This window comes from Dendronephthya gigantea, unplaced genomic scaffold, assembly GCF_004324835.1.
Source record: "Dendronephthya gigantea isolate DGI-Jeju-01 unplaced genomic scaffold, DenGig_1.0 000013F, whole genome shotgun sequence".
In the NCBI taxonomy this organism is placed as follows: Eukaryota; Metazoa; Cnidaria; class Anthozoa; order Malacalcyonacea; family Nephtheidae; genus Dendronephthya; species Dendronephthya gigantea.
This window is the reverse complement of record NW_021163023.1, coordinates 2448612-2464030: the sequence shown is the minus strand read 5'-3', so window position 1 is coordinate 2464030 and position 15419 is coordinate 2448612. Positions and strand designations below refer to the sequence as shown.

The following is a 15419-nucleotide window of genomic DNA, read 5'->3' as shown; positions in this document are numbered from 1 at the left end:
AATTTGAGGGACAATTTTACAGGCTATTCTTCAATGTTTTCCTCAATCTTTTATAGCATTCTTGAAAGCGCTGAGGCGATGAGCATTCTTAATAAATATGATGAAATGGAAAGTCTACTCTCTGGGTTAGTATTTGCCATATTCACCTCAATATATTTGTAATTAACACCACCCTAGTTTCGTAACCGCGGGTGATTATTACCACCGCGTAAGTCACTTTTACTGTACAAACTCCAAACTCGTTTTTCTTGTTTCAGTTACGAGGATAAGACGTATGAAAAGTGGACAAAAAGTGTTGGTGATGTCGCTCAACAGAACCTCGACAAGCCGCTCATCGTTCGTGATCCGCAGACATTGTTAATCAAAGTTAATTTTGATCCTGAGGTGAGCTTACTGAGAGAAAACAGGCATGAGTTTTATGAGATACAACACAACCGAACGCGACAAAACACAACGAAACATAACGAAACAGAACTCAACGAAACAGAACACAACGCAACGAAACAGAACACAACGCAACGAAACAGAACACAATGTAACGAAACAGAACACAATGTAACGAAACAGAACGCAACGAAACAGAATTCAACGAAACAAAACGCAACGAAACAGAACACAACGTAACGAAACAAAACACAACGCAACGAAACAGAATTCAACGAAACAGAACTCAACGAAACAGAACACAACGCAACGAAACAGAACACAACGCAGCGAAACAGAACACAATGTAACGAAACAGAACGCAATGTAACGAAACAGAACACAACGCAACGAAACAGAACACAATGTAACGAAACAGAACGCAACGCAACGAAACAGAACACAACGCAGCGAAACAGAACACAATGTAACGAAACAGAACACAACGCAACGAAACAGAACACAATGTAACGAAACAGAACACAACGCAACGAAACAGAACACAACGCAGCGAAACAGAACACAATGTAACGAAACAGAACGCAATGTAACGAAACAGAACACAACGCAACGAAACAGAACACAATGTAACGAAACAGAACGCAACGAAACAGAATTCAACGAAACAAAACGCAACGAAACAGAACACAACGTAACGAAACAAAACACAACGTAACGAAACAGAACGCAACGAAACAGAACTCAACGAAACAGAACGCAACGAAACAGAACACAACGAAACGAAACACAACGTAACGTAACATAACACAACGCAACGAAACAAAACACAACGCACGTTTTTACTAAAATTAATGTTTTATTATTCCTCGCAGCTTATCGCCTTACTTCGTGAAGTGAAGTACTTGGAGCAGGCGCAGAACGAGGTGATCGAGACGATTCCCGAGAGCGCGACGTGTGTCTACGAGCGTAACGAAACATTTCACAAATACTGCGCGAACCTCGATCTCACAGTCGCTTGGTATAACAACGTAAGACAAACGCTACTTGAAGTTGAGTTCCCGTTGGTCAAAGAACAACTCAAGGAGATTGACGAACAGTTGGAACAGGCTGAAAAAACATTGACGTGGAATAGCGATGGTTCGTGTTTAGTTCCACAGTATACTCCGTTTCTATATAGGACTAGCGTGTGTATTCTAAAAGCTCACTCAAACTCATTGAGTGGGAAATCTCAATCGCTTCATAGCGATTCCTTTGTGGTATTTCATCATGCACATGCACAATGTCAAACACATGTGAATATTGTGCATTCGTCTCATATAACGATGTATTTCTCCAGGTGTTTGGGAGTACATTGAGAGAATCCGTGATCAGGTTCATGATTTGGAACGTCGCGTGCAGTCGGCGAAAGACAACGTGGAGGCGATCGGTCAGCTGATGACGAAATGGTGTGATGCACCGTTGTATGAACGAAGAGGCGAAAAGAGAGAGGGTCTATTAAATATTGAGGTACTTTGGGTGTCGCTTAGATACAATCGTGTATCTTATCAATGATCCTCATGTTTCCTTTTCACTTGTATCCTAGGAGAAGGAGAGTATTCTCAAGAAACGCTACAGCATGATCGAGGAATCAGGACAGAAGATCCACGACCTAATGAAGGTACTTAATATTATTATATATCTTTCTATATTTACTTCAAAACGTTTCCTACAAACCAGTCTGATTTCTGCTGAATTGACGTAACCTTCAAACATGTTGTTAAGGTCTGTTCACACGATCCAACTTTGTTGGATCCAAGTTTTATAGTCTGCTGTCTTGTAATGTAGCTATATGAGCAGCAAATCCACTGAAGCCAATGCACTACAGAACTACAGCTTCATCAATAACCGCCTATATTCCATACGTCAGAAGTGAATTGGATCCGACAAAATTGGATCTCGTGTGAACAGACTTTTAACCTCCCAGATAGCGATTAGAAATGCCACTCAAAGGTCACTGACCACTGTGCCACCACGACTCTGTGTTACTTCCTGGTCTTTGAGGCACACAAATGCATGATACTCTCTTTTCCTTTCAGAAAAACCTTGAACTGTTCAAAGCAGAAGCATCTACTGAAATCTGGCGTGCGTACGTCGATTACCTCGACGATATGGTCGTGGACGGCTTCTTTAACGCGATCCACGCCTCGCTCAATTACATACTAGACAACACTGACCCGAAGACGAACACTTTGGCGATATTCGAGGCGAAGCTGGAACTCCAAGCACCAGACATGGTGTTCATACCATCGCTAGACTATGTCAGTGGCACCTACGGTTTCTACGATATGGTGGAGAGTGTCATCAGTGATATTTATTCCATGGCAACGCTCGTCGCTAGATTAGCAGATCACAACGAATCTTCGCATTATCAGGTAAAAAAACAACTATTATTGTCCAACTATTGTTTGGACATTTAATCTGACAGTATATACAATATTTAATGTGAAAATAGTGAAAAAGTGAAAATATTTAATTCTCGATGCAAAGTTCAATATGAGCCTCTCCAAAGAAAGGGCAAAAAAATGATGCCAGAGAGATTCATTTGTGTGTTTTCTGCATGTGTGATATAAAACGGCAGATGATGGCCGAGCTAAGAAAGCATGATTCAAGAAAAAAAGCTTACATGAAGTCTCATTTCTCTTATATTTGGGCGATTAAGCACGATGACGTGAACGTCAAAGACGACGTGAAAATGGCGAATAAATGGCGTGATGCGCCCAAATATGGACATGCCACGCCATTTACTTGCCATTCTCACGTCGTCTTTGACGTGCACGTTTATTTATTTATTTATTTATTTATTTATTATGCTTTGCCAGATACACACAAACTCACAGTACAATAATAAGCACAAATGATATAGGACATGGCAGGGTATACGCTACAGCTTACGCCAATTACAGTCAATTATTAGCACGTCCTCATGCTAAATCTCCCTGTTGTTTCCCTACGTGTTTCCTTTGAAGACAAGGTCACGATGTTTTAAAAGGAAAAGAGTTTTCGTTGTCTAGCATGTTACAACTCTGTGACGTTCTGTTCTTCATGCTTTCATATTTCACTGCAGGCTGATTTGGAAGACATGCTAGAGCTATCTGAGATGAGACAGGAGCTGATGGAACGTGTTACGACGATCATAAACAAGGCCACAGAATACAGAAATTCCTTCGATACCTACGCGTATCTGTGGGTCGATGACAGAAACGAATTCATGAGGCAATTCCTGTTGTACAATCACGTGTTAACAGCGGAAGAAATCGAAGCTCATGTCGAAGAGGGAGTACCCGAGTGCCCGCCAACGTTGGAACAGTTCAAGGACCAGGTATTATAGCACGAGGCCCAGAGGATAATCGTTTGACGTTTTGATAGTAAATGTATTTAACTTTGATTCCAATGTGATTTCAGATTGACACGTATGAGAAGTTGTTCGTTGAGGTGGACGGTTTCAAAGGAACCACGATGTTTGATACGTGGTTCTGTGTTGATGCTAAACCATTCAAGCAAGCTCTACTAAATATCATAAAACGATGGAGTTACATGTTCAAACAACATCTTATTGACCATGTCACAAACAGGTAAGCCGGGTTGTTTTGCAGCGTTTTTGTGAAATATCTTGCACCTTAAATGGTTTAGCAATACTCAGAGCGTTCTCCTGGCTGAGCGTATGAGGATACTTCAAAGTGATAAAACTCATCTTTATCATTTAGTTTGAACGACCTGGTCGAGTTTATCAAGATCGCTGATGTTGGTCTCGCTCAGGAGGTGCCCGAGGGTGATTACGATGGTTTGGTTGCTGTTATGGGTCATTTAATGGCTGTAAAAGATCGACAAGCAGCTACTGATGAGATGTTTGAACCGTTGAAACAAACCATTGAATTGCTCAAGACGTACGGGCAAGAATTACCCGAGGAAGTACACATGCAACTTCAGGTAAACGCAATGTTTATTTCTATAGGTTTTCTCTACGATATACGGCGTATTAGAACTTCTGCATGGTCGTGGTATGGTATGATGTTTTGTAGCATGGTTTTGTAATCATCTTCCGTTTTATTCTTTCTAGGAATTACCGGAACAGTGGAATAATTGCAAGAAGAATGCAGTGACTGTGAAACAACAAGTCGCTCCATTACAGGCAGCTGAAGTGGCCATCATCCGAAGGAAATGTGGCCAGTTCGATGTAAGTGCAGAGTTTTTCGGTTCGATCCTTTGAGCATTATGAAGGTTCAACTCTACCAGTTGTCTGTGCGAATGCTTGAGTATAAAAACCTCTTTTGCCTTTGCAGGTTAAACAACACGAGTTCCGAGAAGACTTCAGAAAGACGGCGCCATTCATGTTTAATTCTCAGAATGTTTACGAAAAGCTCGACAAGGTAAATCACATTGATAACACCAAGCTCTTGATTGCATTCATATCAACACCAGAGATTCTGCATCATTTATATTACAAAATTAGGAGATGATATGAAATTATGTTACCTCCTACACGCCTGCCTTGATTTAGCAAGGTTGAAGCACACACTTGCATTCTCTGACGATGGTTTCCTTATTTCTTCAGGCGAACGGTGAGATTTGCGCGATGGAGAAAGAGATGAAGTTGCTCGGTGAATCCGCGGGGTTATTCGAGGTCAACTTCCCTGATTACAAGCAACTGCGCGCGTGTCGTCGTGAGGTGGGGCTTCTCAAGAGCTTGTGGGATATGATCGACGCGGTGCTCACGAGTATCGAGGACTGGAAGACGACGCTGTGGAGCGATATTAACGTTGAAACCATGGAGATGGAATGCAAGCGCTTCGTGAAGGAGATACGAAGCTTGGATAAAGAAATGAGAGCGTGGGATGCGTTCACTGGGCTTGATTCAACGGTTAAGAATATGGTGACGTCGTTACGAGCTGTATGCGAGCTACAGAATCCTGCTATCAGAGAGAGGCATTGGCAACAGCTGATGCAAGCGACGCAGGTTTGTTGAATGGATTGAGGTTTAAGTATCCCATCGTTTAGCAAGACGTTGGGCTTCCTTTTGAGCACAACTTCTCAGCTTGCTTTTGAGCACAACTTCTTCTGTAAGGGAGACCGTTTGAAGATCGATCGTTTCTTTCCTTTTCTAAGGTGAAATTCATTATGGACGAAGACACATGCTTGGCTGACTTGCTGGCTCTTAATCTTCACAACTACGAGGACGAGGTTCGTGGTATTGTTGATAAAGCCACCAAGGAACTTGGGATGGAGAAGGTACTCGGAGAGCTGGATGTCACGTGGTCTGCCATGGAATTCGAATACGAGACCCATCCACGCACACACATCTCGTTGCTCAAATCTAGCGAGGAACTCATCGAAACACTTGAGGATAATCAGGTATAGCATTGTTTTACACTTGGAATGATTTGTCTGATTCAAACTGAAGGAAAGCACAGTCGAACTTGACTGAATCGATGTGGAACAAAATCTTAATTGACCCTCGAGTCTCGAATCGTTTCGTTAGGTTCAACTGCAAAATCTCATCACGTCCAAATACATCGGACATTTCCTGGAGGAGGTCTCCACGTGGCAGAAGAAGCTCTCCACCGTTGATTCAGTCATCTCGATTTGGTTCGAAGTACAGCGAACCTGGTCTCATTTGGAGAGTATTTTCATCGGTTCTGACGATATTCGCAACCAACTACCAGAGGACTCCAAACGCTTCGATGGTATCGACACAGACTTCAAGGTAGGCGCATGGCCACAGCGAATGATCTAGCACGATCCATTGAATCGTATGTGGAATAGATAGATAGATCTGATGGAACTGGTTGGTTTTTTGCTAGGAATTGATGAGTGATGCTGAAAAAACTCCAAACGTTGTTGAATGCTGTTGCAAGGAAGGCCTGTACGAGAAACTGGAAAATATTCAAGAAAGGTATAATAATATCCTTCTCTTAAGATTGATTTTATTTTTACATCGTGTCTTAACGGGATCATTCATTCTTGAGCTGTTTTAAGTGTTAATACCGACGGTTGTGATATGAGGAGAGCTCTAGAGATAGAAACCAAGTTCAATTGTTTTTTATTGTGTTTTATTTTTCATTGCGTAGACTTTCTCTGTGTGAGAAAGCTTTGGCAGAGTATTTGGAAACGAAGCGGCTTGCATTTCCTCGATTCTACTTCGTGTCCTCGGCCGATTTGCTGGATATCTTGTCCAAAGGGAATATCCCTATTGAGGTAATCATTTTTTATAGTATGAGGCTGTATGGTATGGTGTGATGGTTTAGCTTATCGTGTATGGTAGTTTTTCTGTGAGATGGTCTTGTGGAGTATGATGCATGGTATAAACACTGGTTTTCATGTATGGTATAAAGAGATAGAAGGGAAAGAGATAGTTTGGTATGAAGTGGTGCAGTTTATGGTTGGTCGTAGTGTGGTGTAACTGAGATGGGATATGATTTCGTTTGATGTTAATTCAAAACCCTCGATTATCGTTTTTTTCTGCACAGGTTGCTCGTCATTTGTCCAAGCTATTCGACAACATGGCTGCGTTGAAATTCAAGCAGAACGACGAAGGAGAGGATCTCAAGGAAGCTATAGGAATGTTCAGTAAAGAGAACGAATACGTGAACTTTGATAAAGTGTGTGACTGCAAGGGACAGGTTGAGGTGTGGTTGAACAGGGTCATGGAAGCCATGAGATCTACTGTGAGACATGAACTATCCGAGTCTGTTGTTGCTTATGAAGAGAAAGCAAGAGATCAATGGCTCTTTGATTATCCAGCCCAAGTGAGTATTGGATTATCCACACCCAGTCCCTCCCCTCATACCTCTTCCTACCCAGCCCCTCTCCCCACCCTCTTTCCGCCGTAGCCTCTCATCTTACCGAGCTTCTCCTCTCACCCCTCTCCCTACCCAACCCTTCACCTCACCCCCCTCTTCCTACCGAGCCCCCCCTTTCACCCCCCTGTATTCGACCATGGTCGAGTCCGTCAGAAAAATAGCTCACCCCTCCTCTTACCCCCTACCCAACCCTTCTCACCCCTCTCCTCATCCCTCCCCCGGCCCAGCCCCTCTCATGATTTATAGACTTTTATATTAAATTTTCCATTTATAATTTTTCAGGTTTCTTTGTGTGGTACCCAGATTTGGTGGTCAACAGAGGTCGGTATAGCTTTTGGTCGTCTTGAAGAAGGCTACGAAAATGCTTTGAAAGACTACTACAAGAAACAGGTATATACTAGCGTAATACTTGATCTGGTGTCAATATGGCATATGGGGTGCAGTATTCCTTATACATTCAAAAGATTCTTCCAATATACGACGAGTGACTAATCAATTTCCTGTTTTTATCATTGCCTCCAGGTGGCTCAACTGACGACACTCATTAACCTGCTGATCGGCGATTTATCAAAAGGTGATCGTCAAAAGATCATGACAATCTGTACGATCGATGTCCACGCTCGTGATGTTGTCGCAAAGCTCATACAGCAGAAGGTGGAGAATGCGCAGGCGTTTGCATGGCTCAGTCAACTGCGGCATCGCTGGGACGACGCTTCTGCTCATTGCTTTGCCAACATCTGTGATGCGCAGTTCAAGTATTCCTACGAGTATCTTGGCAACACACCACGTCTTGTCATTACGCCCTTGACCGACAGGTAAATGCTCAGTTTAGCCACAGTTTTGTCCGTGCCACAGCGCAAAGACGACTTGAAACTGTCCCCTGTTTGCCTAAGTCTATTCTCTGTCCCCTTTCTCAGAGCTGCTCTTTCATTTACGCTGTTTATTCCCCTTCACGTATTACATCACTTTGACGCAGCCACAAAACGTGCACAAAGACGACTTGAAACTGTCCCCTGTTTGCCTAGGTCTACTCTCTGTTCCCTCTCTCAGAGCTGCTCTTTCATTTACGCTGTTTATTATTCCCTCAGGTGTTACATCACTCTGACGCAGTCTCTCCATCTACCCCGATGAGCGGTGCGCCTGCTGGACCAGCCGGTACTGGCAAAACAGAAACGACGAAAGATCTTGGACGAGCGCTTGGCATCATGGTGTACGTATTCAACTGTTCTGAACAGATGGACTACAAGGTACTGCATGTGCTTCATGCTTTGAACGTTGATCGTGTTGAACAAGGGGGAATTTCGTTTTAGACCAATCAGCAAGTTTGTTTACATTTTCAGTAGCCCAATCAAAATGTATAAATTATGACTACTTCCGGTAAAAAGGTACATTATATACCATTTTACATGAAGTATTAAAAATTTAGGCATTCTGATTGACTTACCTAAAAAATGTAAACAAATATATATACCGATTAGTTTAAAACGAAATTCCACTCACTCCTCCTGTCACAATGATCTACCACTGACTAGGAGGTCTTTTGGTACAGAAATGGTAAATTAGGACTCCTGACTAATGATTTAATGTCCTCTTTATTACAGTCCTGCGGTAACATCTACAAGGGCCTCTCGCAGACCGGTGCCTGGGGCTGCTTCGATGAATTCAATCGTATCTCCGTGGAAGTACTGTCCGTTATTGCTGTGCAAGTAAAATCCATCCAGGATGCGATCAGAGATAAGAAGGAAAGATTCATCTTTCAAGGTGAAGACATCTCCCTAGTACCAACTGTTGGTATTTTCATCACCATGAATCCTGGTTATGCCGGCCGTACTGAATTACCAGAGAATCTGAAAGCTTTGTTCAGGTGCGCAACTTCGAAATGTTTAAAAAAACTTGTTTAAAAAACCTAGTTGATATCATGATATGTTGACTATCTCCATCTGAAGTGTCGAGGTGCTCTTTGTCTCTGAGAGGTGCAGTGAATACAAGCATCTCTTTTGCTAAGTATATCTGTTTGTTTGTTTGTTTGTTTGTTTGTAGACCGTGCGCTATGGTCGTACCAGATTTCGAGCTGATCTGTGAAATCATGTTGGTGGCCGAAGGCTTCATCGAAGCCAGGCTGTTGGCACGTAAATTCATCACCCTGTATTCACTGTGCAAAGAATTGTTATCAAAACAGGTAGATTTCCTTCTATTTCCAACTATTACCACGTCCAACAATGCCACACGCAAATCGACTCACATTCCCTCCCTTATACTCAGGATCATTACGATTGGGGTCTGAGAGCTATCAAATCTGTGCTGGTCGTGGCTGGATCACTGAAACGTAGCGACAGAGATCGTCCTGAAGACCAGGTTCTAATGAGAGCCTTGCGTGACTTCAACATTCCGAAGATTGTCACCGATGACGTACCGATCTTCATGGGTCTGATCGGTGATCTCTTTCCGTCACTGGATGTACCACGTAAACGGGACATGGACATGGAAGAGAATATCAGAAAGGCTATTCTAGTATGTGCCGCTTCTTATATCGAGATATCGATACTGAGTTTTACAATACTTTGCCACGTACTGTTTATGAACAAACAGGTTTTCAAACCTGTATTCATTTTCGTGTTTCAGGACTTGAAATTACAACCGGAGAGGAGAGCTTTGTATTGAAGATTGTCCAGTTGGAAGAACTGTTGGCTGTACGTCACTCCGTGTTTGTCTTGGGTCCGGCTGGTACTGGAAAAACACAGGTAATTGATTGTCATTGTATCATCATCATCATGGGTAGAGCCACGTTAACTTTATCTGATGAGAGTCACGTTCAATTTCTTGTTGTTCATGAAATATCTTTCGCTTCAGGTCATCAAGTCATTGTTCAAAACATACCAAAATCAAAAACGAAAACCAATGATGGTGGATATCAATCCTAAAGCCGTCACAACAGATGAACTTTTCGGTTATATCAACCCAGCTACTAGAGAATGGAAAGACGGTGGGTAGACCAGTGATTTCTCCTCCCCTCCCCCCCTCTCCACTGTGTACGATCATAGGCTGAAAATTTCCCCCCAACCTCTCGATGTTTCTGTACAAGCCGTTCAAACGCCTCTCGTGCATGCCGTTACATCTGAACGGTTTGAGAAATGTATTATATATCCCTAGGTCTATTCTCGACGTCGATGCGTGACCTATCAAACGTTGCAAACGACAGTCCGAAATGGATCGTTCTTGATGGTGATATTGACCCTATGTGGATCGAATCTCTGAACACCGTCATGGATGACAACAAAGTTCTAACCCTGGCCAGCAACGAACGTATACCATTGTCACCACCAATGAGACTGTTATTTGAGATCGGTCATCTGAAGACCGCCACGCCGGCTACTGTCTCACGAGCTGGTATTCTCTTCTTGAACTACGCTGATGTCGGCTGGAATCCGTAAGTTGAGAAACATATTATTGCTCGTTGCATAATGCCATTAATATCATATCATATCATACACATGGACATGCCAAGCTAAAGTATACCTTGGCGTATTATGAAGTATTCTATCAAATCATACTGTTATTGCTAAGGTTTGAAGCGTCTTAATTTCGGCGTAGGTTCGATTGTTGGTCCTATTCAGTGCCACAATATCGTAATTGATTTACCCTCAAATACCACACACTCTAACACCTCATTTTCCCACAGGCATGTATCCAGTTGGATCGACAGCCGCGAAATCCAGTCGGAGCGCGCCAATCTTCAAATTCTCTTCGACAAATACGTACCATCGTGCCTGGACACCCTACGAAACCGTTTCAAGAAGATCACGCCCATACCAGACATAACAATGGTGACCAGTCTTTGCTACCTGCTGGAGTGTCTGTTGACACCTGTCAATACACCACCAGATTGCAGTAAAGAGTTGTATGAACTGTATTTCGTGTTTGCTGCTGTTTGGGCCTTTGGTGGAGCCATGTTCCAGGATCAGGTGAGTTTACTTTTACATCGCTCGGATTAGATTCACAGATTAAAATTAAGCTGAGGATTTATAGTTTTAGTTAGGTTTCTGATTAGGGTTCACATTAGAAGTTTTAATATAGTTATAGAGTTAGGTATGCTCAGTATACTCTGTCTCTCTCTATAGCTTGTTGACTACAGAGTCGAATTTTCCAAATGGTGGGTGACAGAATTTAAGACGATCAAATTCCCGTCGGCTGGTACGGTGTTTGATTACTACATTGACCCTGAGACGAAGAAGTTTGCGCCGTGGACGGAGAAAGTAACGAAATTCATATTAGATCCTGAGATGCCATTACAGGTGTGTTTTGCAGTACTTTCGCCATATCGACAACTGTTGTATTCATTCGCGAGATAACCTGAGAATTAGTCGTAATACATATATTCTCCCTCTCTCCAGGCTGTTCTCGTTCACACGGCTGAGACAACGCGTGTCCGATATTTCATGGACCTACTGATGGAGAAACGTCGCCCGGTGATGTTGGTTGGTAATGCAGGAACTGGTAAGACCGTTCTGGCTGGTGATAAGTTTGCCTCTCTGGATCCCGACGAGATCATGGTGGCTAATGTTCCCTTCAACTACTACACGACCTCGGCCATGTTGCAAGGCGTGCTGGAGAAACCCTTGGAGAAGAAAGCTGGTCGTAATTACGGACCACCGGGCTCTAAGAAGTTGATCTACTTCATCGATGATATGAACATGCCTGAGGTACATTGGCCAGAAAAATTATTTATCACTTTTGCCTTTATTAGGGACCATTTTTATAAAAGCCGAGTTAACGTTGAACTGTAGTTAAGTATTGATCTTTTATTGATCATTTATTGATCATTTATTGATCGTTTATTGATCATTTATTGATCATTTATTGATGATTCAGGTGGACACCTACGGTACTGTATCACCACACACACTCATCAGACAGCATCTCGACTACAGTCATTGGTATGACAGAAATAAACTGACGTTGAAAGAAGTCCATAACTGTCAGTACGTGGCTTGCATGAACCCAACAGCCGGCAGCTTCACGATTAACCCACGACTTCAGGTAAGACTTTGTGAAATACACATGCAAGATGAACTCGTTCGGGTGCTATGACGTCCTGAACTGCATGACGTTTACCAACCAGGTTTAAAACTACCTTCCCAAGGACTGGAAGTCTGCTTCGATTACTCACCGCAGTTGCGCTGTTCCATGAATGTTCACCAGTAATTTTACCTTTGAATTTATCTTGTTTACCTGCAGCGTCATTTCTGTGTGTTTGCGGTCAGTTTTCCTGGCGTGGACGCTCTCAAGACCATCTACCTAAGCATTCTCCAGGGACACATTTCCGTAAACAACATCTCTAGTGCTGTGGCGAAAATCAGCGAGAAACTTGTCGATTGTGCATTGGCCATGAATCAAAAGGTACATCAAGGGACACTCGCTTATTTCTATCCCTCTGAATCCAAACATAACCTTCGTTTTTCGAACACATTTGCAGGTGACGAGCACTTTCCTACCGACGGCTGTGAAGTTTCATTACATCTTCAATCTTCGCGATTTGTCCAACATCTTCCAAGTAAGTATAAGTTTAATAAGATAAGATAAGCTTAAGTTAATATTAAAGTTAACGAGTCAATATTAGGTTAAGTATAAGTGTTTTTAAAATAAGTTAAGTAAAAGTTTAGAGAATTATGTTTCCTTATGTTGTTGCGTTCTTACTCGACTACGTATTTCTTCGTAGGGTATATTGTTCTCCACTGCCGAATGTGTTAAATCTCCAATGGATCTGGTGAGGCTGTGGATGCACGAGGGAGACAGAGTGTACAGGGATAAACTCGTGGAAGAAAAAGATATGGAAATGTACGATAAGATACAGAAAGATATGACGACAAAGTTCTTTGAGGTTAGTCCTTTTTATTAACTTCCCCAAAGGAAGATCTTCTAAAGGTGACTCTAAAGGTTTGTTCACACGATCCAATATTGTTGGATCTACTTTACTTCTGATAGATGCTTTATAGTCTGTTGACTTCCAATGTACATAAACACCAAATCGAGCCAAGCCAATGCAGTATTGCTTTATTAAAAACAAGCTGTTGGATTTTGTGAACAGACCTTTAAGGTCCATTTTATTCATTTCATTCGCTCCAGTTCTTTAAATTGAATCCACCCGCCGTATTGAAGGCAAAGATCATTGTTGTAGAAATGCATTTCAATATTTTTTCGATTCTCTTGTATAGGACTTCGAAGAGGCGGCACTCTACCAGCAACCATTGTTGTTCACCCACTTCTCTGGAGGTATAGGCGAGCCCAAGTATTTGCCGATACCCGACTGGGCCCACCTCAGCAAGTTGTTAACAGAAACCTTGGACAACTACAATGAACTCAACGCCGTTATGAACCTGGTTCTATTTGAGGACGCTTTAGCACACATGTAAGACTCTATCTAACCTCGTTTTAACCACTGTTTTTTCTTGGAGATCCAGTTAACGCCGATTCTTATACGATGAGTTTTGTTTTAGATGCCGTATTAATCGAATTCTTGAATCCCCACGTGGTAACGCTTTACTTGTGGGTGTTGGAGGCAGTGGAAAACAAAGTTTGGCAAGATTAGCTGCGTTCATCAGCGCTTTAGAAGTCTTCCAGATTACTCTGCGAAAGGGATATTCCATTGTGGACATGAAGGTAAGTAAGCATTGTATCTGGGTAACGAATTTAATCTTTGAGATTAAGTTGGGATTAGTAGGAAATGTAAGATTAATTATTAAGATTTGTGTTGAGATGAAGGATTAAGAATTAGGATTGAGGGTGCAGCTTGAAGACGAGGATCGGCTCAGGTCGACTCAAAACTCCTTCAAATATTGTCATTTCCTTTACTTTTTTTACTTTCTTCAACAGACTGACTTAGCAGCGTTATGCATCAAAGCTGGTTTGAAAAACATCGGGACGGTGTTCCTGCTCACTGATGCCCAGATCCCGGAGGAACACTTTCTGGTGTTGATCAACGATCTCCTGGCCTCTGGTGAAATACCTGGACTGTTCCCTGACGACGAAGTTGAGAACATCATATCAGGCGTACGAAACGAAGTGAAAGGTGCTGGTCTACAGGACACCCGAGAAAATTGCTGGATGTTCTTCATTGAAAGAATAAGGAGAAATCTAAAGGTAGAGGGTGTTTTTAATAAGCTAAACTGCACTCACATGTGAAATTAGTACGATTTACTGAAGCAATCTCAGTGCAGTTGTAGTCAAAATAAAGACAGTCTTGAGTTCTAATATAACCAAGGAGCAGTGTGGCAGCGACTTCAAACAACTTAGCATCAAATGTGGTATAACAACTGCCTAAATAGACAAAGCACTTCTCGACGTTTCGACCTAACTCTCCTGACTCATACTAACTCTCCTGACTCATACTAACTCTCCTGACGAAGGCCCTCAGGTCGAAACGTCGAGAAGTGTTTTGTCTATTTTATGCAGTTGTTATACCACATTTGATGCTAAGTCTTGAGTTCTGCTGTATTTTGTATTCTCGTTTTTTCTATCGGAAAATGTTTTTATTTAACAATTAGTCGCCGAAGGCGAGGTGATTACAAGCCTATATTCACTGAGCCGAAGGCGAAGTGAATATAGGCTTGTAATCACCGAGCCTGAGGCGACTAATTGTTTTAGTATAATTTCAGTATTGAAAAAGTTTTATTTATAAATACAACTGATACACGTGTTTATTTTATGAATATAATTTTGATTTTGAGTATTTTCAGCCATGTTTTTTTGGGGAAAAGCAATAGTTACTGCTCAGACTGCTCTGAGCAGTAACTATTGCCTCAGAGTTACTGCTGAGGGAGCCAATCAGAATGCTCAAAGGCCATTTTTCAAAACTGAAATTATACTAACACCATATAGGTTGTGTTGTGTTTCTCTCCTGTTGGAACGACATTGCGTGTGAGAAGTAGAAAGTTTCCCGCCGTTACCAACTGCACGGCCATTGACTGGTTCCACGAGTGGCCTGCTGAGGCTCTGGTCTCCGTTAGTCGTCGCTTCTTGGAGGACATTGAGCAAGTTAAGGTTAGTGTGTGCATGTGTGTTGCATTCATACATAGCGTGCACGACCTCATGTGCTGTGTCTCGGAATCATGGTCGTGTCGCAGCTCCTCGCAAGAATGATTTTCATTGGCTGAACTTTACAATACATTTCTATTTCAACCAATAGCGTAGCTTCGTTCTTTA

General features: G+C 42.3%; 1 protein-coding gene across 1 annotated transcript in view; it reads left to right on the top strand.

Annotated features, from left to right (window-relative positions):
* LOC114519304 (dynein beta chain, ciliary-like) overlaps positions 1–15419 on the top strand; it is a 31631-nt gene that overhangs the window by 7568 nt on the left and 8644 nt on the right. Inside the window, 39 exon segments of the mRNA XM_028539421.1 lie at positions 57–125; positions 258–384; positions 1257–1521; positions 1721–1890; positions 1967–2041; positions 2460–2795; positions 3488–3742; positions 3826–3995; positions 4128–4350; positions 4481–4597; positions 4704–4790; positions 4976–5377; positions 5527–5772; positions 5900–6124; positions 6222–6313; positions 6489–6615; positions 6888–7166; positions 7503–7610; positions 7743–8035; positions 8309–8342; positions 8345–8467; positions 8822–9084; positions 9261–9399; positions 9483–9731; positions 9843–9857; positions 9860–9961; positions 10071–10203; positions 10371–10647; positions 10900–11182; positions 11339–11512; positions 11612–11920; positions 12090–12257; positions 12456–12617; positions 12694–12771; positions 12937–13098; positions 13433–13626; positions 13715–13877; positions 14091–14357; positions 15096–15257. Of these exon segments, the coding sequence (XP_028395222.1) occupies positions 57–125; positions 258–384; positions 1257–1521; positions 1721–1890; positions 1967–2041; positions 2460–2795; positions 3488–3742; positions 3826–3995; positions 4128–4350; positions 4481–4597; positions 4704–4790; positions 4976–5377; positions 5527–5772; positions 5900–6124; positions 6222–6313; positions 6489–6615; positions 6888–7166; positions 7503–7610; positions 7743–8035; positions 8309–8342; positions 8345–8467; positions 8822–9084; positions 9261–9399; positions 9483–9731; positions 9843–9857; positions 9860–9961; positions 10071–10203; positions 10371–10647; positions 10900–11182; positions 11339–11512; positions 11612–11920; positions 12090–12257; positions 12456–12617; positions 12694–12771; positions 12937–13098; positions 13433–13626; positions 13715–13877; positions 14091–14357; positions 15096–15257 (7123 nt within the window).